Source organism: Somniosus microcephalus, chromosome 15 (genome assembly GCF_052327205.1).
Source record: "Somniosus microcephalus isolate GS21.2 chromosome 15, FLI_Smic_1.0, whole genome shotgun sequence".
NCBI classification, from domain to species: Eukaryota; Metazoa; Chordata; class Chondrichthyes; order Squaliformes; family Somniosidae; genus Somniosus; species Somniosus microcephalus.
In genome coordinates this window covers 126,300,972-126,326,697 of record NC_141001.1, presented here as the reverse complement: position 1 = coordinate 126,326,697, position 25,726 = coordinate 126,300,972, and the positions used below count along the sequence as shown (strand labels likewise).

Sequence of the window (25,726 nt, the reverse complement as noted above, 5' to 3'; positions counted from 1 at the left end):
CGGGTCTCGGGGTCTCGGGGCCTCGGGGTCTCCGGTCTCGGGGTCTCGGGGCCTCGGGGTCTCTGGTCTTGGGGTCTCGGGTCTCGGGGTCTCTCGGGGTCTCTGGTCTCGGGGTCTCGGGGTCTCGGGGTCTCCGGTCTCGGGGTCTCGGGGTCTCGGGTCTCGGGGTCTCCGGTCTCCGGTCTCGGGGTCTCCGGTCTCGGGGTCTCGGGTCTCCGGTCTCGGGGTCTCGGGGTCTCAGGGTCTCCGGTCTCGGGGTCTCGGGTCTCGGGGTCTCCGGTCTCGGGGTCTCGGGGTCTCCGGTCTCGGGGTCTCGGGGTCTCGAGGTCTCGGGTCTCGGGGTCTCCGGTCTCGGGATCTCGGGGTCTCGGGTCTCGGGATCTCCGGTCTCGGGGTCTCCGATCTCGGGGTCTCGGGTCTCGGGGTTCAGGGTCTCGGGGTCTCCGGACTCGGGGTCTCGGGGTCTCCGGTCTCCGGTCTCGGGTCTCGGGGTCTCCGGTCTCGGGGTCTTGGGGTCTCCGGTCTCGGGTCTCGGGGACTCCGGTCTCGGGATCTCGGGGTCTCCGGGTCTCCGGTCTCGGGGTCTCGGGGTCTCCGATCTCGGGGTCTCAGGGTCTCCGGTCTCGGGGTCTCCGGTCTCGGGGTCTCCGGTCTCGGGGTCTCCGGTCTCGGGGTCTCCGGTCTCGGGTCTCGGGGTCTCGGGGTCTCCGGTCTCGGGTCTCGGGGTCCCGGGGTCTCCGGTCTCGGGGTCTCGGGTCTCGGGTCTCGGGGTCTCCGGTCTCGGGTCTCGGGGTCTCGGGTCTCGGGGTCTCCGGTCTCAGGTCTCGGGGTCTCCGGTCTCGGGGTCTCGGGGTCTCCGTTCTCGGGGTCTCCGGTCTCGGGGTCTCCGGTCTTGGGGTCTCGGGTCTCGGGGTCTCGGGGTCTCCGGTCTCGGGTCTCGGGTCTCGGGTCTCGGGATCTCGGGGTCTCCGGTCTCGGGGTCTCCGGTCTCGGGGTCTCGGGGTCTCCGGTCTCGGGGTCTCCGGTCTCGGGGTCTCCGGTCTCGGGGCCTCGGGGTCTCTGGTCTTGGGGTCTCGGGTCTCGGGGTCTCGGGGTCTCCGGTCTCGGGGTCTCGGGTCTCCGGTCTCGGGGTCTCCGGTCTCGGGGTCTCGGGGTCTCGGGTCTCGGGGTCTCGGGGTCTCCGGTCTCGGCGTCTCCGGTCTCGGGTCTCGGGGTCTCGGGTCTCGGGGTCTCCGGTCTCGGGTCTCGGGGTCTCGGGGTCTCGGGTCTCGGGGTCTCCGGTCTCGGGGTCTCGGGGTCTCCGGTCTCGGGGTCTCCGGTCTCGGGGTCTTGGGGTCTCCGGTCTCGGGGTCTCCGGTCTCGGGTCTCGGGGTCTCGGGGTCTCCGGTCTCGGGTCTCGGGTCTCGGGGTCTCGGGGTCTCAGGTCTCGGGGTCTCCGGTCTCGGGGTCTCGCGGTCTCCGGTCTCGGGGTCTCCGGTTTCGGGGTCTCTGATCTCGGGGTCTCCGGTCTCCGGTCTCGGGGTCTCAGGTCTCGGGGTCTCCGGTCTCGGGGTCTCCGGTCTCGGGGTCTCCGGTCTCGGGTCTCGGGGTCTCGGGTCTCGGGGTCTCCGGTCTCGGGGTCTCCGGACTCGGGGTCTCGGGGTCTCGGGTCTCGGGGTCTCCGGTCTCGGGGTCTCTGGACTCGGGGTCTCGGGGTCTCCGGTCTCGGGGTCTCGGGTCTCCGGACTCGGGGTCTCGGGGTCTCCGGTCTCGGGGTCTCCGGTCTCGGGGTCTCCGGTCTCGGGTCTCAGGGTCTCCGGTCTCGGGGTCTCGGGTCTCGGGGTCTCCGGGTCTCCGGTCTCTGGTCTCGGGGTCTCCGGTCTCGGGGTCTCCGGTCTCGGGGTCTCCGGTCTCGGGTCTCGGGGTCTCCGGACTCGGGGTCTCGGGGTCTCCGGTCTCGGGTCTCCGGTCTCGGGGTCTCCGGTCTCCGGTCTCGGGGTCTCCGGTCTCGGGGTCTCCGGACTCGGGGTCTCCGTTCTCGGGGTCTCGGGTCTCGGGGTCTCCGGTCTCGGGGTCTCGGGTCTCGGGATCTCGGGGTCTCCGGTCTCGGGTCTCGGGGTCTCGGGGTCTCCGGTCTCTGGTCTCGGGGTTTCCGGTCTCGGGGTCTCGGGTCTTGGGCCTCGGGGTCTCGGGTCTCGGGGTCTCGGGGTCTCGGGGCCTCCAGTCTCGGGGTCTCCGGTCTCGGGGTCTCGGGGTCTCGGGTCTCGGGGTCTCGGGTCTCGGGGTCTCCGGTCTCGGGGTCTCGGGTCTCAGGGTCTCGGGGTCTCGGGGTCCCGGGGTCTCCGGTCTCGGGGTCTCCGGTCTCGGGGTCTCGGGTCTCAGGGTCTCGGGTCTCGGGGTCTCGGGGTCCCGGGGTCTCCGGTCTCGGGGTCTCCGGTCTCGGGGTCTCTGGTCTCGGGGTCTCGGGGTCTCGGGTCTCGGGTCTCGGGGTCTCGGGTTCTGGGGGTCTCGGGTCTCGGGGTCTCGGGTCTCGGGGTCTCCGGTCTCGGGGTCTCGGGTCTCGGGGTCTCGGGTCTCGGGGTCCCGGGGTCTCCGGTCTCGGGGTCTCCGGTCTCGGGGTCTCGGGGTCTCGGGTCTCCGGTCTCGGGGTCTCCGGTCTCGGGGTCTCCGGTCTCGGGGTCTCGGGTCTCGGGGTCTCGGGGTCTCCGGTCTCGGGGTCTCGGGTCTCGGGGTCTCGGGTCTCGGGGTCTCGGGGTCTCGGGGTCTCGGGTCTCGGGTCTCGGGGTCCCGGGGTCTCGGGGTCTCGGGGTCCCGGGGTCTCCGGTCTCGGGGTCTCCGGTCTCGGGGTCTCGGGTCTCGGGTCTCGGGGTCTCGGGTCTCGGGGTCTCGGGTCTCGGGGTCTCGGGTCTCGGGGTCTCCGGTCTCGGGGTCTCCGGTCTCGGGGTCTCCGGTCTCGGGGTCTCGGGTCCCGGGGTCTCCGGTCTCGGGGTCTCCGGTCTCGGGGTCTCTGGTCTCAGGGTCTCGGGGTCTCCGGTCTCCGGTCTCAGGGTCTCGGATCTCGGGGTCTTGGGTCTCGGGGTCTTGGGTCTCGGGGTCTCCGGTCTCGGGGTCTCAGGGTCTCCGGTCTCGGGGTCTCCGGTCTCAGGGTCTCCGGTCTCGGGATCTCGGGTCTCGGGGTCTCGCGGCCCCGGGGTCTCCGGTCTCGGGGTCTCCGGTCTCGGGGTCTCGGGGTCTCGGGTCTCGGGTCTCGGGGTCTCGGGTCTCGGGGTCTCCGGTCTCGGGTCTCGGGGTCTCCGGTCTCGGGTCTCGGGATCTCGGGGTCTCGGGTCTCGGGGTCTCGGGTCTCGGGGTCTCGGGTCTCGGGGTCTCGGGTCTCGGGGTCTCCGGTCTCGGGTCTCGGGGTCTCCGGTCTCGGGGTCTCGGGTCTCGGGGTCCCGGGTTCTCCGGTCTCGGGGTCTCCGGTCTCGGGGTCTCGCGGTCTCGGGGTCTCCGGTCTCATGGTCTCGGGGTCTCCGGTCTCAGGGTCTTGGGTCTCGGGGTCTCCGGTCTCAGGGTCTCGGGGTCTCCGGTCTCGGGGTCTCCGGTCTCAGGGTCTCGGGTCCTCGGGGTCTCGGGGTCTCCGGTCTCGGGGTCTCCGGTCTCGTGGTCTCGGGGTCTCCGGTCTCGGGATCTCGGGTCCCGGGGTCTCCGGTCTCGGGGTCTCTGGTCTCAGGGTCTCCGTTCTCGGGTCTCGGGGTCTCCGGTCTCGGGGTCTCGGGGTCTCCGGTCTCGGGGTCTCGGGGTCTCGGGGTCTCCGGTCTCAGGGTCTCCGGTCTCGGGATCTCGGGTCTCGGGGTCTCCGGTCTCAGGGTCTCGGGGTCTCCGGTCTCGGGGTCTCCGGTCTCAGGGTCTCGGGTCCTCGGGGTCTCGGGGTCTCCGGTCTCGGGGTCTCCGGTCTCGTGGTCTCGGGGTCTCCGGTCTCGGGATCTCGGGTCCCGGGGTCTCCGGTCTCGGGGTCTCTGGTCTCAGGGTCTCCGTTCTCGGGTCTCGGGGTCTCCGGTCTCGGGGTCTCGGGGTCTCCGGTCTCGGGGTCTCGGGGTCTCGGGGTCTCCGGTCTCAGGGTCTCCGGTCTCGGGATCTCGGGTCTCGGGGTCTCCGGTCTCGGGGTCTCCGGTCTCGGGGTCTCCGTTCTCGGGGTGTCCGGTCTCGGGGTCTCCGGTCTCGGGGTCTCCGTTCTCGGGGTCTCCGGTCTCGGGGTCTCCGGTCTCGGGGGTCTCGGGTCTCGGGTCTCGGGATCTCGGGGTCTCCGGTCGCGGGATCTCGGGGTCTCGGGTCTCGGGGTCTCGGGTCTCCGGTCTCGGGGTCTCCGGTCTCGGGGTCTCCGGTCTCGGGGTCTCCGGTCTCGGGGTCTCCGGTCTCGGGTCTCGGGGTCTCGGGGTCTCCGGTCTCGGGTCTCGGGTCTCGGGGTCTCCGGTCTCGGGGTCTCCGGTCTCGGGCCTCGGGTCCCGGGGATCTCGGGGGTCTCGGGGTCTCCGGTCTCTGGTCTCGGGGCTCGGGGTCTCTCGGGGTCTCGGGGCCTCGGGTCTCCGGTCTCGGGGTCTCGGGGTCTCGGGGTCTCCGGTCTCGGGTCTCGGGGGATTTCTGAAGCTGTCTATTAAAGGGGGTCTCAGCGGTGGATCAATGGATCAATGGAGCTGCTGCTGTCTCACTTCCCAGGACAGATTCTAGCATCCTGATCACATTAAAGTGTGGCCTGAGAGTCTGAATTGGCTGGACTTGTCACTCGGCCAGCTTCCCCCTCCCCCCACACGCCCAATTCCCACCCGGGTTAAAATTGGGGCTGTTGTGACTGAAATAGACGCTTTCATGGAAATTGAATTGGACTGAGCTGAAAGTGACGTCTGGGGTTTCTGTGTGTCTCTTTCCTCCTCTTCCACTGCTCATGTGCAGACAGCACCTGCACCACCTGGGCATTGAGGGGTTAATGGATGAGACGTTAAACTGAGGTCCCGCCTGTTCTCTCTCGGGTGGACGGAAAAGATCCCATGGCACTATTCCGAGGAAGAGCAGGGGAGTTCTCCCCGGTGTCCTGGGGCCAATATTTATCCCTCAATCAACATCACTAAAACAGATTATCTGGTCATTATCACGTTGCTGTTTGTGGGATCTTGCTGTGCACAAATTGGCTGCCGTGTTTCGTACATTACAACAGTGACCACACTTCAAAAAGTACTTCATTGGGTGTGAAGCGATTTGGGACGTCCTGAGGTCGTGAAAGATGCTGTAGAAATGCGAGCCTTTCTTTCTTTAATGCTGTGTTTAAAGACACTCGCAGTTACTGGGAGAGAAAGTGGCGAGGGGCCTTTTAGGCAGTGAGGTGAAAATAATTGAAAGGTTTGCTGTTCAGTCGGGCAAATCCTGTGCTCCCAACAACCTCCCCCGCACAATGGGGGCCGTGCTCTGCTTCTAATACTGAATAGTGGCCGTGGGATCGTTTATGTCCACCCGAGAGGGCAGACGAGACCTCAGCTTAACATCTCATCTGAAATCTGGAACCTCCAACAGTGCGGCGTTCCCTCAGTACTGTCCCTCCTACAGTGCGGCACTCCCTCAGTACTGCCCCTCCAACAGTGCGGCGCTCCCTCAGTACTGCTCCTCCGACAGTGCAGCACTCCCTCAGTACTGTCCCTCTGTCAGTGCAGCACTCCCTCAGTACTGCCCCTCCGACAATGCGGCGCTCCCTCAGTACTGACCCTCCAACAGTGCAGTGCTCCCTCAGTACTGCCCCTCCGACAGTGCGGCACTCCGACAATGTGGCGCTCCTTCAGTACTGCCGCTCCGACAATGCGGCGCTCCCTCAGTACTGCCCCTCCAACAGTGCGGCGTTCCCTCAGTACTGCCCCTCCGACAGTGCGGCGCTCCCTCAGTACTGCCCCTCCGACAATGCGGCGCTCCCTCAGTACTGCCCCTCCAACAATGCGGCACTCCCTAGGTACTGCCCCTCCGACAGTGCAGTGCTCCCTCAGTACTGCCCCTCCGTCAGTGCACCTCTCCCTCAGTACTGCCCCTCCGTCAGTGCAGCGCTCCCTCAGTACTGCCCCTCCGACAGTGCAGCGCTCCCTCAGTACTGTCCCTCTGACAGTGCAGCGCTCCCTCAGTACTGCCCCTCTGACAGTGCAGTGCTCCCTCAGTACTGCCACTCCAACAGTGCGGCGCTCCGACAATGCGGCGCTCCCTCAGTACTGCCGCACGGACAATGCGGCGCTCCCTGAGTACTGCCCCTCCAACAGTGCGGCGCTCCCTCAGTACTGCCCCTCCGACAGTGCGGCGCTCCCTCAGTACTGCCCCTCTGACAGTGCGGCGCTCCCTCAGTACTGCCCCTCCGACAATGCGGTGCTCCCTCAGTACTGCACCTCCGACAGTGCAGCACTCCCTCAGTACTGCCCCTCCGACAGGGCAGCGCTCTCTCAGTACTGCCCCTCCGACAGTGCAGCGCTCCCTCAGTACTGCCCCTCCGACAGGGCAGCGCTCTCTCAGTACTGCCCCTCCGACAGTGCAGCGCTCCCTCAGTACTGCTCCTCCGACAGGGCAGCGCTCCCTCAGTACTGCCCCTCCGACAGTGCGGCGCTCTCTCAGTACTGCCCCTCCGACAGGGCAGCGCTCTCTCAGTACTGCCCCTCCGACAGTGCAGCGCTCCCTCAGTACTGCCCCTCCGACAGGGCAGCGCTCTCTCAGTACTGCCCCTCCGACAGTGCAGCGCTCTCTCAGTACTGCCCCTCCGACAGTGCAGCGCTCTCTCAGTACTGCACTGGAGCCTCGGCCTGGATTTTGTGCTCAAGTCTTGGGAGTGGCAGAAATTAATTTTATTCTGTCTTTGTTTCAGTTGACAGGATGAGTTTTGTGTTGTACCACAGACTCGCCCAGACTGGGCCGCGTCACATCACCTCCTGGTGGTTACAGTGTAATCACAGCCGCGTCAGGCCGTTCCAAACCAGGACTCTGGCCGGGCTCAGTACCGACAGACAGTCGCACAGCAGGACTCCAATGTATGAGACATGTTTTACGTGAGTCGTAGTTGCACAGTTCGGGATTTTGCGGTCGGAACACCGTGAGGTTAACGGCGCTCACCATTATTAACGTGGAAATCGGACCGCAACTTCCAGCGAGCGCATGTGCGCAGTTAACCGTGGAGACCAGGAAGTTGCTGAGGGCGATGGCCTGCTCCTCCAGCAGCTTCACGACTCCGGTATCTCACCGAGACAAACCGAACGGCGTGAAGTTCCTGTACTGACCTCATAGATACTAAACTCGCCAGAGAAAGTTGGGGCTTGTCCATTCCAGTGTCAGTACCTTTTTAACGGCGTGATATGTCTTAATTGTTGCCAAAAAACTTCTCTGGCCCTGAAAAGTGTGGAATCTTACTCCTTCGGACTTTAATTATTGTTGGTAATTTAAAAAAATAGAAACATAGTAAAATAGGAGCAGGAGTCGGCCATTCGGCCCTTCGAGCCTGCTCCACCATTCAATATGATCATGGCTGATCCACTCTCTCACTACCATATTCCCGCTCTCTCCCTATACCCCTTGAAGCCTTTTGTGTCTAGAAATCTATCTATCTCCTTCTTAAATATATTCAGTGACTTGGCCTCCACAGCCTTCTGTGGTAGAGAATTCCACAGGTTCACCACCCTCTGAGTGAAGAAATTTCTCCTCACCTCAGTCCTAAATGTCCAACCCCGTATCCTGAGACTGTGACCCCTCACTCTAGACCCCCCAGCCAGGGGAAACATCCTCCCTGCATCCAGTCTGTCAAGCCCTGTCAGAATTTTATACATTTCAATGAGATCCCCTCTCATTCTTCTAAACTCTAGTGAATACAGGCCTAGTCGACCCAATCTCTCCTCATACGACAGTCCTGCCATCCCAGGAATCAGTCTGGTGAACCTTCGCTGCACTCCCTCTATGGCAAGTATATCCTTTCTTAGGTAAGGAGACCAAAACTGCACACTGTACTCCAGGTGTGGTCTCACCAAGGCCCTGTATAACTCTAGTAAGACATCCTTGCTCCTGTACTCAAATCCTCTTGCAATGAAGGCCAACATACCATTTGCCTTCCTAACTGCTTGCTGCACCTGCATGTTTACTTTCAGTGACTAGTGTACAAGGACACCCAGGTCCCTTTGTACATCAACATTTCCCAATCTATCACCATTTAAATAATACTCTGCCTTTCTGTTTTTCCTACTGAAGTGGATAACTTCACATTTATCCATGTTATACTGCATCTGCCATGTATTTTCCCACTCACTCAACTTGTCTAAATCGCCTTGAAGCCTCTTTGCATCCTCCTCACAACTCACAATCCCACCTAGTTTCGTGTCATCAGCAAACTTGGAAATATTACATTTGGTTCCCTCATCCAATCATTGATATATATTGTGAATAGCTGGGGCCCAAGCACTGATCCCTGCGGTACCCCACTAGTCACCACCTGCCACCCCGAAAAAGACCCATTTATTCCTACTGTCTGTTTCTTGTCTGTTAACCAATTTTCAATCCATGCCAGTATATTACCCCCAATCCCATGTGCTTTAATTTTGCCACTGACCTCTTATGTGGGACTTTATCAAAGGCCTTCTGAAAATCCAAATACACCACATCCACTGGTTCTCCCTTATCTATTCTACCAGTTACATCCTCCAAAAAAACTCCAGTAGGTTTGTCTGGAAAAACTCAAAAAGAGGTGAATAATTTTATTTTTACTTTTTCTTTCTGTCTCTTTTATCTCTTTCCATTAATCCAGTCTTTCTTTCCCTCTCTTTATTTCACTTTCTGTACTTGAATTGACATTGCATTCACTGTTCCAACTGACACTTCCTGGTTCACACTCTGCGCTGCTCATTAACCATTCTTCAATCTGATTGGTTAAGGAGACACACAGTTGCTTGCCCTGTTCACACAGGTCCCAGATGTCCTGTAGAGGGCGTTGTGCTGTTTGGATGTCTGGCTGGCAGCGATTTACTGTACCAAAGCCCAGAGGAAGGCCATGGGCAAGTGTGAGTGTAACGAACATCTGGCGCTGCTCAGGGCAAAATCCGGCCCTTTATGAGGATGTTTTGTCTGTTGCTACAGAAACCGTTGTGTGAATCGTCCGTCAGCCTCACCGCCCGTCCGGCACATCTTCAGTGGGAAGGGCAGCGGTGAGAAGGTGCAGTCATTGAAGGACGTCGCCAGGCTCATTCGGAACAAGGAGTGCTGCCGGATCGTGGTGATGTCTGGTGCAGGGATCAGTACACCCAGCGGAATCCCCGACTTCAGGTAACCACCCACCCCCCCTCGGCTTTGAGTAGCTGCCGAGAGCGCTAACTAGTAGTCAGTAATGTTACTTAGCAACAGACTATTGCTTTCTGATTAGCACTGTGATACTAACAGGAAAAACTCCTGCTCACTCGTCTGATGGGGCAGTGTAGAACGTAAGACATAAGAATTAGGAGCAGGAGTCGGCCGTTCGGCCCCTCGAGCCTGCTCCGCCATTCAATAAGATCATGGCTGATCTTCTACCTCAACCCATGCTGTACCTGCCCTGGGAGTGTTTGATGGGACAGTGTAGAGAGAGCTTTACTCTGTATCTAACCCCGTGCTGTACCTGCCCTGGGAGTGTTTGATGGGACAGTGTAGAGGGAGCTTTACTCTGTATCTAATCCGTGCTGTACCTGCCCTGGGAGTACATAAGAACATAAGAAATAGGAGCAGGAGTAGGCCAATCGGCCCCTCGAGCCTGCTCCACCATTCAATAAGATCATGGCTGATCTGATCCTAACCTCAAATCTTCTATCACTCTGCATCCACCCGAACCCATGTGATCTCCCGGGAGAGGCAAAAAACCAGATAAAGACCCAATGGCCAATTTGGGAGAAAAAAATCTGGGAAATTCCTCTCCGACCCATCTAGGCGATCGAAATTCTTCCAGGAGATCACTCTGTCCCTATATTTTCTACAGTACTTACCTTCTGTAAAGGCGATCTCCACCCCAGCCAGGAACAGGAATAAAACCATCTCCTGAAATCTAACAGAATTAGAACACAGTAGGAGCAGAACAAGGCTACACGGCCCCTGGGCCCACTCCACTACCCACAGGGCCATGACCATTCCGAACCCAGACTCATGTCCAATTTCCTGCCCGCTCCCCGTAACCCTTAATTCCCTTTACTTCTAGGAAACTATCTATTTCTGTTTTAAATTTATTTAATGATGTAGCTTCCACAGCTTTCTGGGGCAGCAAATTCCACAAACCTACCACCCTCTGAGTGAAGAAGTTTCTCCTCATCTCAGCTTTGAATGAGCAGCCCCTTATTTTAAGATTATGCCCCCTAGTTCTAATTTCACCCATCATTGGGAACATCCTCACCGCATCCACCCGATCAAGCCCCTTCACAATCTTATATGTTTCAATAAGATCGCCTCTCATTCTTCTGAACTCCAATGAGTAGAGTCCCAATCTACTCAACCTCTCCTCATATGACCACCCCCTCATCCCCGGGATTAACCGAGTGAACCTTCTTTGTACTGACCCGAGAGCAAGTATGTCTTTTCTTAAGTATGGACACCAAAACTGTGTGCAGTATTCCAGGTGCGGCCTCACCAATACCTTGTACAACTGCAGCATTACCTCCCTGTTTTTATATTCCAACCCCCTAGCAATAAAAGCCAACGTTCCATTGGCCTTCTTAATCACTTGCTGCACCTGCATACTAACTTTTTGAGTTTCGTGCACCAGGACCCCCAGATCCCTTTGTACTACAGTACTTTCCAGTTTCTTGCCATTAAGATAATAACTTGCTCTATGATTTTTCCTGCCAAAGTGCATAACCTCACACTTTCCAGTATTGTATTCCATCTGCCAAATCTCTGCCCACTTACTTAGCCTGTCTATGTCCCTTTGCAGGTTTTTTATGTCCTCCTCACTCACTACTTTCCGTCCCATCTTTGTATCATCTGCAAACTTTGATATGTTACACTCGGTCCCCTCCTCCAAATCGTTAATATAGATTGTAAAGAGTTGGGGACCCAGCACTGACCCCTGCGGAACACCACTAGTTACTGGTTGCCAATCTGAGAACGAACCATTTATCCCAACTCTCTGCTTTCTGTTAGAGAACCAATCCTCCACCCACGCCAGAATATTACCCCCAATCCCGTGATTTTTTATCTTGAGCAATAATCTTTTGTGTGGCACCTTGTCAAATGCCTTTTGGAAGTCTAAATACACTACGTCCACTGGTTCCCCTTTATCCACCCTGTATGTTACTTCCTCAAAAAACTCAAGCAAATTTGTTAAACATGACTTCCCCTTCATGAAACCATGCTGAGTTTGCCCTATTAAATTATGTTTATCCAAATGTCCCGTTACTGTCTCCTTAATAATGGACTCTAACATTTTACCAACCACAGATGTTAGGCTAACAGGTCTATAGTTTCCAGCCTTCTGCCTACTACCCTTTTTAAATAAGGGTGTTACATTAGCAGTTTTCCAATCTGCCGGGACCTTTGCTGAGTCCAGTGAGTTTTGGAAAATTATTACCAATGCATCCACAATCCCTACCGCTACTTCCCTCAAGACCCTAGGATGCAAGCCATCAGGTCCAGGGGATTTATCCGCCTTGAGTCCCATTATTTTACCAAGTACCACTTCCTTAGTGATTTTAATTGTATTTAGTTCCTCCCCCCCTAGAGCCCCCTGTTTGTCCAGTGTTGGGATATTCTTAGTGTCCTCTACTGTAAAGACTGATACAAAATAATTGTTCAGTGTTTTTGCCATCTCCATGTTTCCCACCATTAATTTCCCGGTCTCATCCTCTAAGGGACCAACATTTACTTTAGCCACCCTTTTTCTTTTTATATAACTATAGAAACTTTTACTGTCTGTTTTTATATTTTTTGCTAATTTACTTTCATAATCTATCTTCCCTTTCTTAATCAATCTTTTTGTTATTTTTTGCTGTCTTTTAAAGACTTCCCAATCTTCCATCCTCCCACTAGATTTGGCTACCTTATATGCCCTTGTTTTTAGTCGGATACTATCCTTAATTACTTTACTTAGCCACGGATGGCTATCTTTTCTTTTACACCCTTTTTTCCTCAGTGGAATATATTTTTTTTGGAAGTTGTAAAATAACTTCTTAAATGTTCACCACTGGTCATGTACCGTCTTACCCTTTAATCTATTTTCCCAGTCCACTCTAATTAATTCCGCTCTCATACCTTCATAGTCTCCTTTATTCAAGCTCAGCACGCTTGTTTGAGATCCAACCTTCTCACCCTCTAATTGAATATGGAACTCAACCATGTTATGGTCACTCATTCCAAGGGGATCCTTTACTAGGACATTTTTAATTAATCCTGTCTCATTACACAGGACCAAATCTAAGGTTGCTTGCCCCCTGGTCGGTTCAGTTACATACTGCTCAAGAAACCCATCCCTAATACACTCAATGAACTCTTCCTCAAGGCTGCTCTGCCCAATTTGATTTGTCCAGTTAATATGATAATTAAAATCCCCCATAATTATAGCTGTTCCCTTATTACAAGCCTCAACTATTTCCTGATTAATACTCCGTCCAACAGAGTTGCAACTGTTCGGAGGCCTATAGACTACACCCACTAGTGTTTTTTTCCCCTTATTATTCCTTACCTCCACCCAAACTGTTTCACTATCCTGCTCCTTTGACCCAATATCATTTCTCTGTATTATAGTGATTCCTTCCTTTATTAACATAGCCACTCCACCTCCTCTCCCTTCCTGCCTGTCCTTCCTGATTGTTAAATAACCTGGTATGTTTAATTCCCAGTCATGGTCACCCTGCAGCCATGTTTCTGTAATGGCCACAAGATCATACCCATATGTCATTATTTGTGCCGTTAACTCATTCATTTTGTTACGAATGCTACGTGCATTCAGATAAAGAACTTTCAAATATGTTTTGTAACACTTAGTTCCTGTTTTTTCCCTTTTTAGTACTTTACTTTTTACTCCATACCTTCTGTCCCTTCCTGACACATTCTGTTTTTTAATTCCCCCACTGCTACGTGTTTGATGGGACAGTGTAGAGGGAGCTTTACTCTGTATCTAACCCGTTGCTGTACCTGCCCTGGGAGTGTTTGATGGGACAGTGTAGAGGGAGCTTTACTCTGTACCTAACCCGTTGCTGTACCTGCCCTGGGAGTGTTTGATGGGACAGTGTAGAGGGAGCTTTACTCTGTATCTAACCCGTGCTGTACCTGCCCTGGGAGTGTTTGATGGGACAGTGTAGAGGGAGCTTTACTCTGTATCTAACCCGTTGCTGTACCTGCCCTGGGAGTGTTTGAAGGGGACAGTGTAGAGGGAGCTTTACTCTGTATCTAACCCGTGCTGTACCTGCCCTGGGAGTGTTTGATGGGACAGTGTAGAGGGAGCTTTACTCTGTATCTAACCCGTGCTGTACCTGCCCTGGGAGTGTTTGATGGGACAGTGTAGAGGGAGCTTTACTCTGTATCTAACCCGTGCTGTACCTGCCCTGGGAGTGTTTGATGGGACAGTGTAGAGGGAGCTTTACTCTGTATCTAACCCGTGCTGTACCTGCCCTGGGAGTGTTTGATGGGACAGTGTAGAGGGAGCTTTACTCTGTATCTAACCCGTTGCTGTACCTGCCCTGGGAGTGTTTGATGGGACAGTGTAGAGGGAGCTTTACTCTGTATCTAACCCGTGCTGTACCTGCCCTGGGAGTGTTTGATGGGACAGTGTAGAGGGAGCTTTACTCTGTATCTAACCCGTTGCTGTACCTGCCCTGGGAGTGTTTGAAGGGGACAGTGTAGAGGGAGCTTTACTCTGTATCTAACCCGTGCTGTACCTGCCCTGGGAGTGTTTGATGGGACAGTGTAGAGGGAGCTTTACTCTGTACCTAACCCGTGCTGTACCTGTCCTGGGAGTGTTTGATGCTGTCACTGGGTGTCTGGAATGGGGAAAGATTCTGTCTCCTGGTATTAATATTCTTCGCACTGACAGGTACAAGCTTCACCAGAATGATACCGGGGCTAAAAGGGTTAAATTACGAGGACAGGTTGCTCAGGCTGGGCTTGTATTCCCTCGAGTTTAGAAGATTAAGGGGTGATCTAATCGAGGTGTTTAAGATGATTAAAGGAGTTGATCGGGTCGAGAGAGAGAAACTATTTCCTCTGGTGGGGGGAGTCCAGAACAAGGGGGCAGAACCTTCAAATTAGAGCCAGGCCGTTCAGGGGTGATGTCAGGAAGCACTTCTTCACACAAAGGGTGGTGGAAATCTGGAACTTTCTCCCCCAAAAAAGCTGTGGATGCCGGGGCTCAATTGGAAATTTCAAAACTGAGAGCGATAGATTTTTGTTGGGTGAGGGGTATTGAGGGTTACAGAACCAAGGCAGGTAGATGGAGTTAGGTCACAGGTCAGCCATGATCTCATTGAATGGCGGAAGAGGCTCGAGGGGCTGAAAGGCCTCCTCCTGGTCCTGTGTTACTAAAGCAGGGAAATAAATCCCTGGTTTGCAGCAATCTACAGTGCGATCTCCAGGTGTGATTGACGGGGGAATCATCTCCATTCTGGCGGGGAATGATGGGGTGACTCTATGGTACTGGGACCTCCCCCTCACCGTAAACAACTCCACCCGTCGTCCTCCATTACTCTTTCCAAGTCTGGCGCGCTGGCTGCTGTTTAAGTATTTTGCGAAATACAAATAAATATTTCCAGTTCTTGGATTATTTTCAGTCTGTCTAACAGTTGCCACTAAATTGCAGTCATTAGTTAATCCATTAACACCTACTTCTCAAATTAAATTGCTCATTAACAGGTTCAGCCCATCACAAAACAAGCCAGAGATGTTTATAAATAGAAAGTGAGTGGGACGGACACTTGAATTAAACACTAGGGGGGAAATTGGGTTGATTTGCACCTCTCGTTAGCGCCCCGGGTGCGGCGCCAGTGACGCCTCCCGCAAAGTTCAGCGGGAGGTTAGCGGCGACGGTAGCCGGTAGCGCCCAGCACCGCTGGCGGTGACGTCATCACCGTGCGCAGCACCCCGACCGCAACCATCCCTTGTGCCCCCTGACCTATCGCCAGATGATATGTCCGACAGGGTCAGGGGGCAGTTTGGCGGCGGTGGCATTTAAAGGGGCAAGTGTTGGGTGGCCATTTTTATTTTGGCCGACTGCCAGCACCCGCCCCTTTCCGCTTTTGTATGCGGGGTGCCGGCCGCGATTGCTCCTCTCGAGTGCCGGGCTGTTTTCCCAGCACCCCGCTCCCCGGTGGTCCGGCAGGGCCCCTTTAATCAGAGATGGGAGCCCTGAAATACCACGGCTCCCCAGGAAGGACGGGGAGCGCTTTCCAGTGATGTCCCACCTCCTGCTTGGGGCGCTACTACTGAATTTACGGTGGAGGGGTGCAAACTTTTTCGGGGTGCTGAAATTAGCGCCCTAAAAGGGGTGATGTAAGGAAACTACTAGGCACTTGGTCTAAGCGTTAAACAAAGCTTTAATCAACTGTTTTACAACATGGAGGTCTAGCTGTCCTTCACTAGTTCCTGTTAAGAATGTCCTGCGCAAGCTGGGCCCGTGCCCGAGTATTTATACTCTCCCTGGACAGCGCCACCCGCAGGCCACTCAGTATTATTTCATAAGTCTTTCTTTCATGAATGACTGACTCATGTCAAGGGGCGTCGCCCAATTTTTCCCCATAGAAGTACAAAGCCCAGAAAGTGCCACTGTTGCCAGAGTGAGATCGCCTGCAGTGGCAGGAGTGAGATTAGAAACTTCAGGCACTGTTTGTGGAGATTTCACAGTCAATCCCCACTCCAGACAGTCCCACTGAGTGGAGACCGGAATCCTGGGTTAACATCGTATCCACTCTGAGTGACATCCCATCACATCGCGCTGTTTCAGAGTCTGGTTTAATGGATTACATTAGACCAGCTGCCCGTATTACTGACAGTGATTGCTTATCCTCCAAATCAACATCACTAAAACAAATAATCTGGTCATTATTGTCATGAATCTTATCATGACTCATGAAGTAACACTGGGCGGCCAGCTGGTGGCGCTTTTCAAGGAGTATAAATACTCGGGCGTGGGCCCAGCTTGCTCATGATGTTTCTGTAACCAGGAACTAGTGATGTAACTAGAATCTCCTGGTTGTGAAACAGTTGATTGAAGCCTTGTTTTATACTCAAACTAAGTGCTCAGTAGTCTTTTTACATCAATTATTATCACACTGCTGTTTGTGGGAGCTTGCTGTGCGCAAATTGGCTGCTGCGTTTCCTACATTACAACAGCGACTCCACTTCAAAAAGTACTTCATTGGCTGTAAAGCGCTTTGGGACGTCCTGAGGTGGTGAAAGGTGCTGGAGAAATGCAAGACTGTCTTTTCTTTATTAGAAACCAGAAAGGTTTATAAAGTCCTTGCACATTGAGCTGATGCTGAATCCTCGCCACCGTGTCTGGGCCGGCTCTTTGAACGAGCTCTCCAATTAGTCCCACTCCCCCCACCCCCCCCCCCCACCGCCTGCTCTTTCCACAAATTTTTCCCCTTCAAGTATTTATCCAATTCCCTTTTGAAAGTTACTATTGAATCTGCTTCCACCGCCCTTTCAGGCAGCGCGTTCCAGATCACAACAACTTGCTGCGTAAAAAAATGTTTCCTCATCTCCCCTCTGGTCCTTTTGCCAATCACCTTCACTCTGTGTCCTCTGGTTACCGACCCTCCTGCCACTGGAAACAGTTTCTCCTTATTTACTCCATCAAAACCCCTCATGACTTTGAACACCTCTATTAAATCTCCTCTTAACCTTCTCTGCACTAAGGAGAACAATCCCAGCTTCTCCAGTCTCGCCACATAACTGAAGTCCCTCATCCCTGGGACCACTCTAGTAAATCTTCTCCGCACCCTCTCCAAGGCCTCGACAGCCTTCCTAAAGTGCGGGGCCCAGAATTGAACACAATATTCCAGCTGGGGCCCAACCAGTGATTTATAAGGTTTAGCAGAACATCCTTGCTTTCATACTCAATACCTCTGTTATAAATCTCATCATTTATCTAGAAACTACTCATGAAATAACACTGGATGGCCAGCTGGTGGCGCCGTCCAAGGAGTATAAATACTTGGGCGTGGGCCCAGCTTACCGGGGACATTTTGTAAGTCAAGGAACTAGTGAAGTACAACTAGACCTCCATGTTCTGAAACAAGTTGATTAAAGCCTTGCTTTATGATCAAACCAAGTGAGTAGTGAGTTTTATTACATCAATTTAATCAACTTGATATCGACTCCACGCTCTGAGTGATTTCGGGAACAGCCAGCTACGACTTCAACTGCAGAAGGGAACTCCGGCGTAGAAATCAATCCATCATGGACAAACTACTCAGACCCACCCATCTTGACCTGGACCCAAATTCACCTACAACTGCTAAGGTATGGAAACACTGGTATCGTACCTTCTGCAACTTCCTCAGGGTGTGTGGTGAGAATGTTCCTGATAAATTAGAGATACTTGCCAATTATGTATCTCCTCATGTGTTTGACTATATCGAAGACTGTGTAGACTATGACTCCGCTATCCTAATATTACAGCGACTGTATGTTAAGGCCCCAAATGAAATTTTTGCTCGGCATCTACTGGCCACAACTCAACAACAACCCAGGGAATCACTTGACTAATTCCTTCAAAAGCTTCGCATGCTCAGCAAGGATTGTAACCTTAAAGCTGTCACAGCTGAGCAGTACCAGAAGGAGCTAATTCGCGATTCCTTTATTAATGGAATTATGTCTCCCTTCATACGCCAGCGTCTGTTGGAGAATAAAACCCTCGAGTTACAGGCTGCCTATGACCAGGCATGTTCCCTGGACTTAGCAAAGAGGAATGCAGATACCTATCTTTTACCTCGTGCATGGGCTGCTGCTATCACTTTTAATGACTCCTTCGATAGGTCTTGGGCGGAAGCCCTCACCAACGATGACTCTAACTTAGCGGATGACAACCCTACCCTAGAAGCCTTTACTGATGACGACCCCGCCCTAGCGACATCTTGGCAATCTGGAAGGAAGTGTTTCTTCTGTGGAGGTGCGTTCCATTATAGGAAATTCTGTCCTGCTTGTAACGCAACCTGCAATCATTGCAGTAAGAAAGGTCACTTTTCTAAGGTATGCCAGTCAAGAGCCGCTGTTAGTAAGAAAGGTCACTTTTCTAAGGTATGCCAGTCAAGAGCCGCTGTTAGTAAGAAAGGCCACTTTTCTAAGGTATACCGGTCAAGAGCCCCTGTTAGTTTTGCAGCTGCTATCTATAAAACTGCTCCTCCCCCAAGAGCCACTGCTAAGGTTACAGCTGCTATCTATAAAACTGCTCCTCCCCCAAGAGCCATTACTAAGGTTACAGCTACTATCTATAAAACTGCTCCTCCCCCAAGAACCACTACTAAGGTTACAGCTGTCAAGGGTAAAACTGCCCCTCCTCCCATCACAGCTGTTTTTCACCAAAGCCTGTCCCATGCAGCCACAAAGGTTTCAGTAAATGGACACATTTTGAGTGCACTAATCAACTCATGCAGCTCTGACAGCTTCATTAGTGAGCAGGCTGTCAGTAAGTTAAAACTGCGTATTTACCCCTCGGACAGGGAAATTGCAATGGCTCTGACGGCACTGACCACCAACTCTTCCGGCTTTTGTCTTGTCGACCTTATTCTCAATGGCCGTACTTATTTCTCCACCCGGCTCGGGGTGCTCAAGAACCTATGCAGTGATGTGCTCCTGGGACAGGATTTCCAGAAACAACACAAAAGACTCACTTTCGAGTTTGGAGGGTCAAAGCCGGAGCTTACTATTTGCAAAATACCGTTTTGTGCGCTTTTGGCGGCTTCGCTCGATGAGCCCTCCTTGTTTGCCAATCTTTCCCCCCGATGTAAGCCCATAGTCACTAAATCACGACGTTTCAGCCAAGATGATCGATCCTTTATCGAGGCAGAAATCTCTCGCCTTCTAGCTGACGGTATCATTGAGCCATGTTCATCTTCCTGGCGGGCTCAAGTCGTCGTTGTTAAAAATCCTCTGAAGCAACACAAGAAATGTCTTTGCATCGATTACTCGCAAACTATTAACCAGTATACCGACCTGGATGCCTACCCACTACCATGCATCGATGACATGGTCAATAACATTGCCAACTACAAGGCATTTTCAACTTTTGATTTAAAGAGCGCATACCATCAAGTACCGTTAAAGGACTCTGACAAAGTATACGGCCTTTGAGGCCAATTGTCGGCTTTACCAGTTTTGTCGCCTTCCATTTGGGGTCACCAATGGGGTGGCCGTCTTTCAACGGGCAATGGATAGCCTAGTCAAACAGGAGAACTTAACGGACACTTTTCCATATCTGGATAATATCACCATTGCTGGTCATGACCAGAAGGAGCACGATGCCAACATCCAGAAATTTTTTGACGTTCTCCGTCGTCGCAACTTAACCTTAAATGAGTCCAAATCTGTGAAATCAGTACCATCAGTCAACATCCTTGGCTACTGGGTGGGCAATGGTGTCATCAAACCGGATCCGGAGCGACTTTGTCCGCTTCAGGAACTCCCTCCCCCTACGAATCTCGGCTCTCTTCGTCGGGCACTCGGCATGTTCGCCTATTATGTGAAATGGATACCCCACTTCTCCGACAAGATCCAGCCCCTGCTTCACGCTAAGTCATTTCCATTGGAGACAACGGCTATTTCAGCTTTCGACCTCCTCAAGCGACAACTGGAAAAAGCCACACTTCGTTCCATTGATGAAAATCTTCCTTTTGTGGTCGAGTGCGATGCATCGGATGTGGCGATCTCAGCTACCTTGAATCAAGGTGGTCGACCCGTTGCATTTCTGTCCAGAACTTTGCAGGGTAGCGAGCTCCATTATCTTCCTGTCGAGAAGGAGGCTACGGCCATCATCGAAGCGGTACATAAATGGAGTCATTTTCTCGCTCGTCACCATTTCACACTTATAACCGATCAACGCTCCGTGGCCTTTATGCTGGATAACCGGAAATGCACTAAGATCAAGAATAACAAAATACAACTCTGGAGGATGGAATTGGCCGCCTTTGGATACACCATACATTGTTGACCCGGCAAAGAGAATGTGGCCCCGGATACCCTTACGCGGGCATTCTGCTCTTCTGTGTCAACTTCGACTCTTGCGGATCTTCATACTGACTTATGCCATCCTGGCGTTACCCATATGTTGCACTTTGTGCGATCTAAAAATCTCCCATTTTCTACAGAAGATGTGAAAAGAACGTGCTCCTCCTGTAGAATTTGTACGGAATTAAAACCGCAATTCTTCCGTCCATCGGATGGCTCGCTCATACACGCTACGCAGCCTATGCAGCGACTCAGCATTGATTTTAAAGGGCCATTGCCCTCCTCAACGCGAAACACCTACTTACTGATTATGGTGGACGAATATTCATGCTTTCCCTTTGCTTTCCCCTGTCCCAATATGCTTACTTCCACAGTGATCAAATGCCTTGATCAAGTCTTTTCCCTTTGCGGTACGGCCAATTTCATCCACTCTGATCGGGGTCCCTCCTTCATGTCAAGCGAACTCAAAAGTTATCTCTCCCAACGGGGAATCGCCACAAGTAAAACGACACCGTACCATCCTATTGGTAACGGACAGGTTGAGAGATACAACGCTATCATTTGGAACGCTGTTCGTCTTGCACTGAGGTCACGCAACCTACCAGACCAGCAGTGGGAAACTATGCTCCCTGACGTGTTGCATTCCATTAGGTCTCTCCTTTTTACGTCTACTAATGTCACACCTCACGAGCGATTTTTCAGCTTCCAGCGTCGCTCCAGCCATGGGACGTCTCTACCGTCATGGTTGGCAGCTCCCGGCCCCGTGCTGCTCCGAAGATTCGTCCGATCATCTAAAAACGATCCTCTCATCAACGAGGTAGAGCTCACAGACATCAACCCCATGTACGCGCACGTGCGGTACCCTGATGGCCGGGAGTCCACCGTTTCGCTCCGCGACCTGGCCCCCTGTCCAGCCGGTTCCACGGACCCAACTGATAGCGGGACCCATGGGGATGATGCCGACACTCTGCACTCCCCCAAAGATGACGCCCTACCTGGGACATCGAGAGATCTGCCAGCTGCCCCACCGGATCCACTCGGGGAGCTGAGCGCTCCCCGTGGGATGGCCACCCGAGGCCAGGGCGCCGGTCAATCCCCGGCTAACCAACGGGACGAAGCCAGTTCTGCGCCTGTGGGGACCCCCACCCGGAGTCACGATCTCCCCAGCCTCTCTCGGGTCGATCAGAGCAACACAGGCCCTGTCGATCCACCGGTACGGATCAAGCGGCCCAGGGACCAAGACACGGTCCGGGGAGACGTGCCTTCTGGCCATAAACAAAAATCTAAAAGACTGCGGCTATTCGTGGTCCGCCTAATCCATTAAGAGGAAGTCGTCAGTCTTCCAAATCTTTTAGGCAGGAAGAATGTTATAAATCTCATCATCATCAAGAAACTACTCGTGAAATAACACTAGATGGCCAGCTGGTGGCGCCGTCCAAGAAATATAAATACTTGGGCGTGGGCCCAGCTTTCCAGGGACATTTTGTAAGACAAGGAACTAGTGAAGTACAACTAGACCTCCATGTTCTGAAACAGGTGATTAAAGCCTTGCTTTATACTTAAACCAAGTGCGTAGTGAGTTTTATTACATCAGCCTCTATTTCTAAAGCCTGTTTAACAGCATGGATTTGTTAAAGGCAAATCGTGTTTGATGAGGGCAATGCGGTTGACATAGTGTACATAGATTTCCAAAAGGTTTTCAACAAAGTGCCACATAACAGGATTGCCAGCAAAGTTGAAGTCCATGGAATAAAAGGGACAGTGGCAGCACGGATACGGAATTGGCTAAGTGACAGGAAACAGAGAGTAGTGGTGAACAGTTGTTTTTCGGACTGGAGGAAGGAATATAGTGGTGTTCCCCAGGGGTTGGTTCTAGGACCACTGCTTTTCTTGATATATATTAATGACCTGGATGTGGGTGTACAGGGCACAATTTCAAAATTTGCAGATGACAAAACTTGGAAGTATAGTGAACAGTGAGGAGGAGAGTGATAGACGTCAAGAGGACACAGACAGGCTGGTGGACTGGGCGGACACGTGGCAGATGAAACTTAACGCAGAAAAGTGCAAAGTGATACATTTTGGTAGGAAGAACGAGGAGAGGAAATATAAACTAAAGGGTACAATTCTAAAGAGGGTTCATGAACAGAGAGACCTGGGGGTATTTGTGCACAAATCGTTGAAGGTGGCAGGGCAGGTTGAGAGAGTGGTTAAAAAAACATACGGGATCCTGGGCTTCATAAATAGAGGCCGAGAGTACAAAAGCAAGGAAGTTATGATGAAACTTTATAAAACAATTTCCACCTTTACTTCCCTCAGCATCCTAGGATGCATCCCATCCGGTCCTGGTGACTTATCTACTTTAAGTACAGCCAGCCTGTCACTTTAATTCTCCGCTCCACTCCCACTCTGACCTCACCGTCCTCGGCCTCTTACACTGTTCCAATGAAGCTCAGCGTAAGCTCGAGGATCAGCACCTCATCTTCCGATTAGGCACTTTACAGGTCCCGGACTCAATATCGAGTTCAACAATTTTAGATCATAACCTCAGACCCTATCATCCTATATATATATATATATATTTTATCCACACTTTTTGTTTGTATTTTTCTTCTCCCCCACATGGCAGCTGTCCTTCATTCTGCCAGCGCAATTCACACTCCATCTCAAGCCATCCTTTGTTCTTTAACCTGTCCCATTACCATCTCCTCTCGCCTTGAATATCTCTTAACGCCTCTTTTCTTCTCCCGCCTTCCATCCTATCACAGACCTTCCCTTTTGTTCTTTCATCCCCTCCCCCATTTCCCAGCCACTACACTTGCTTTAAAATCTGTTCCATTTCCTGTTTTTTTCCAGTTCTGACGAAGGGTCCCAGACCTGAAACGTTAACTCTGTTTCTCTCTCCACGGATGCTGCCTGACCTGCTGAGTTTTTCCAGCATTTTCTGTTGTTGTTTCAGCCTTTCCAGTACCTCCTCTTCATCAATTTTTATCTCATCCAGTATCTCCACTACCTCCTCTTTCACTATGACTTTGGCAGCATTTTCTTCCTTGGTGAAGACAGATGCAAAATACTCATTTAGTACCTCAGCCATGGCCTCTGCCTCCATACGTAGGTCTCCTTTTTAGTCCCTAATCGGCCCCACCCATCCTCTTACTACTCGTTTACTATTTAAATGCCGATAGAAGACTTTTGGATTCCCTTTTATGTTAGCTGCCAATCTATTCTCATACTCTCTCTTTGCCCCTCTTATTTCCTCTCCCGGTAACTCCCTCCCGGTAATTCTTTCCCGGTAACTCCGGGCTCTCCCGGTGGCTCTCCCAGTAACTCTGGTTTAACTCCGTGGTGTTAACCTGCAATTTTAATTGTCTTCAGCTCAAAGGCTGCCCTCTGCTGGCTGTTCTGAGTTGTGACGAAAGATGGATTTCTGACCCAGGGAGGCTGAAGCATTTGTTTCTCAAGTGACGTTGGGGTCACGAACAATTACAGACACACGAGGCGCCCGACATTTGGCCAATTTGTCACTCTTTCTCCTCCGACTCTGCCTTTCACACACAGCAAGCACCTTCAGGGTCGTAAATCTGTGGAATTCTCTGCCCCAGAGAGCCGTGGAGGCTGGGTCATTAAATACATTTAAGGTGGAGATAGACAGATTTTTGCAAGATAAGGGAGTGAAGGGTTATGGGGAGCGGGCGGGGAAGTGGCTTTGAGCCCAAGATCAGCCATGATCTTATTGAATGGCGGAGCAAGCTCGAGGGACGAGTGGCCGATTCCTGCTCCTGTTTATGTTGTTCATAAGAATCCGAATTCAAATAAATGGTTTACAGAAGCAAAACTGTTTTAACCATATTGTGGTGGAAACTTAATGGACATTAAATTCCTCGAAGGATCCCTTGATGCGGAGTTAAGGTGAGGGGTTAAACACCACCCCAGATAAACCCCAGGCTAATGTAGGAAGCTTCTAATAGACCATTTCACCATCCTGTGTGAATAAACCCAACAGATGGACAGGAAAGATATTCTGGGCAATGATTCCCAATGAAAGTACAGAAATCTGTGGACACTGGAGCAGGTGAGAGAGGGGCCACCGATCACTTGTCCGGACTCGGGGCTCCCGAGCGCAGGACCCACCTGCTCAGGTATCTCTGCGGGGAATTCATCCCAAAAGGTTCTGAGCTCAATTTGAAACTAATTATTGTCGTCCTCAAAAATGGCAGACATTTGGCTCCTCCCCTTCATTGCCCAACATCTCCAGGTCAGAAAGAACAGCAGCAAATGACTGGCTTTCTTGTTAGATTTGGACACAGTTGTTTAAGATTGTTGTGTTTTGATTTGTTGACGTGACATCTGAACTAAAAGGAAAGACTTGCATTTCTATCGCGCCTTTCACGACCTCAGGACATCCCAAAGCGCTTTACAGCCAATGAAGTACTTTTGAAGTGTAGTCACTGTTGTAATGTAGGAAACGCAGCAGCCAATTTGCGCACAGCAAGCTCCCACAAACAGCAATGTGATAATGACCAGATAATCTGTTTTTGTTATGTTGATTGAGGGATAAATATTGGCCCCAGGACACCAGGGGAGAACTCCCCCTGCTCTTCTTCAGAATAGTGCAATGGGATCTTTTATGTTCACCTGAGAGCAGACGGGGCCTCAGTTTAACGCCTCATCTGAAAGACGGCAACTCCGACAGTGCGGCGCTCCCTCAGTACTGTCCCTCCGACAGTGCGGCGCTCCCTCAGTACTGTCCCTCCAACAGTGCGGCGCTCCCTCAGTACTGCCCCTCCGACAGTGCAGCGCTCCCTCAATACTGATCCTCCGACAGTGCGGCGCTCCCTCAGTACTGCCCCTCCGATAGTGCAGCGCTCCCTCAATACTGACCCTCCGACAGTGCAGCGCTCCCTCAGTACTGACCCTCCAACAGTGCGGCGCTCCCTCAGTACTGTCCCTCCGACAGTGCGGCGCTCCCTCAGTACTGTCCCTCCGACAGTGCGGCGCTCCCTCAGTACTGTCCCTCCGACAGTGCAGCGCTCCCTCAATACTGATCCTCCGACAGTGCAGCGCTCCCTCAGTACTGTCCCTCCGACAGTGCGGCGCTCCCTCAGTACTGCCCCTCCGACAGTGCGGCGCTCCCTCAGTACTGCCCCTCCGACAGTGCGGCGCTCCCTCAGTACTGCCCCTCCGACAGTGCAGCGCTCCCTCAATACTGACCCTCCGACAGTGCAGCGCTCCCTCAGTACTGACCCTCCAACAGTGCGGCGCTCCCTCAGTACTGACCCTCCGACAGTGCAGCGCTCCCTCACTGCTGACCCTCCGACAGTGCGGCACTCCATCAGTACTGACCCTCCGATAGTGCGGCACTCCCTCAGTACTGCCCCTCCAACAGTGCAGCACTCCCTCAGTACTGACCCTCCCTCAGTACTGCCCCTCCGACAGTGCAGTGCTCCCTCAGTACTGACCCTCCTTCAGTACTGCCCTTCCAACAGTGCGGCCTTCCCTCAGTACTGCCCCTCCGACAGTGCGGCGCTCCCTCAGTACTGACCCTCCGACAGTGCGGCGCTCCCTCAGTACTGCCCCATCGACAGTGCAGCGCTCCCTC

General features: G+C 53.0%; 1 protein-coding gene across 9 annotated transcripts in view; it reads left to right on the top strand.

Annotated features, from left to right (window-relative positions):
• The window catches only part of LOC147107224 (NAD-dependent protein deacetylase sirtuin-3-like), a 68,894-nt gene that overhangs the window by 17,860 nt on the left and 25,308 nt on the right, over positions 1 to 25,726 (top strand). For all 9 annotated transcript variants that reach the window (XM_086008433.1, XM_086008436.1, XM_086008440.1 and 6 more), the window contains 2 exons: positions 6,842 to 7,022; positions 9,091 to 9,276. In XM_086008433.1, coding sequence (XP_085864559.1) covers positions 6,850 to 7,022; positions 9,091 to 9,276 — 359 coding nt within the window. In that variant the 5' untranslated portion in view covers positions 6,842 to 6,849. The remainder of the gene's footprint in view (positions 1 to 6,841; positions 7,023 to 9,090; positions 9,277 to 25,726) is intronic.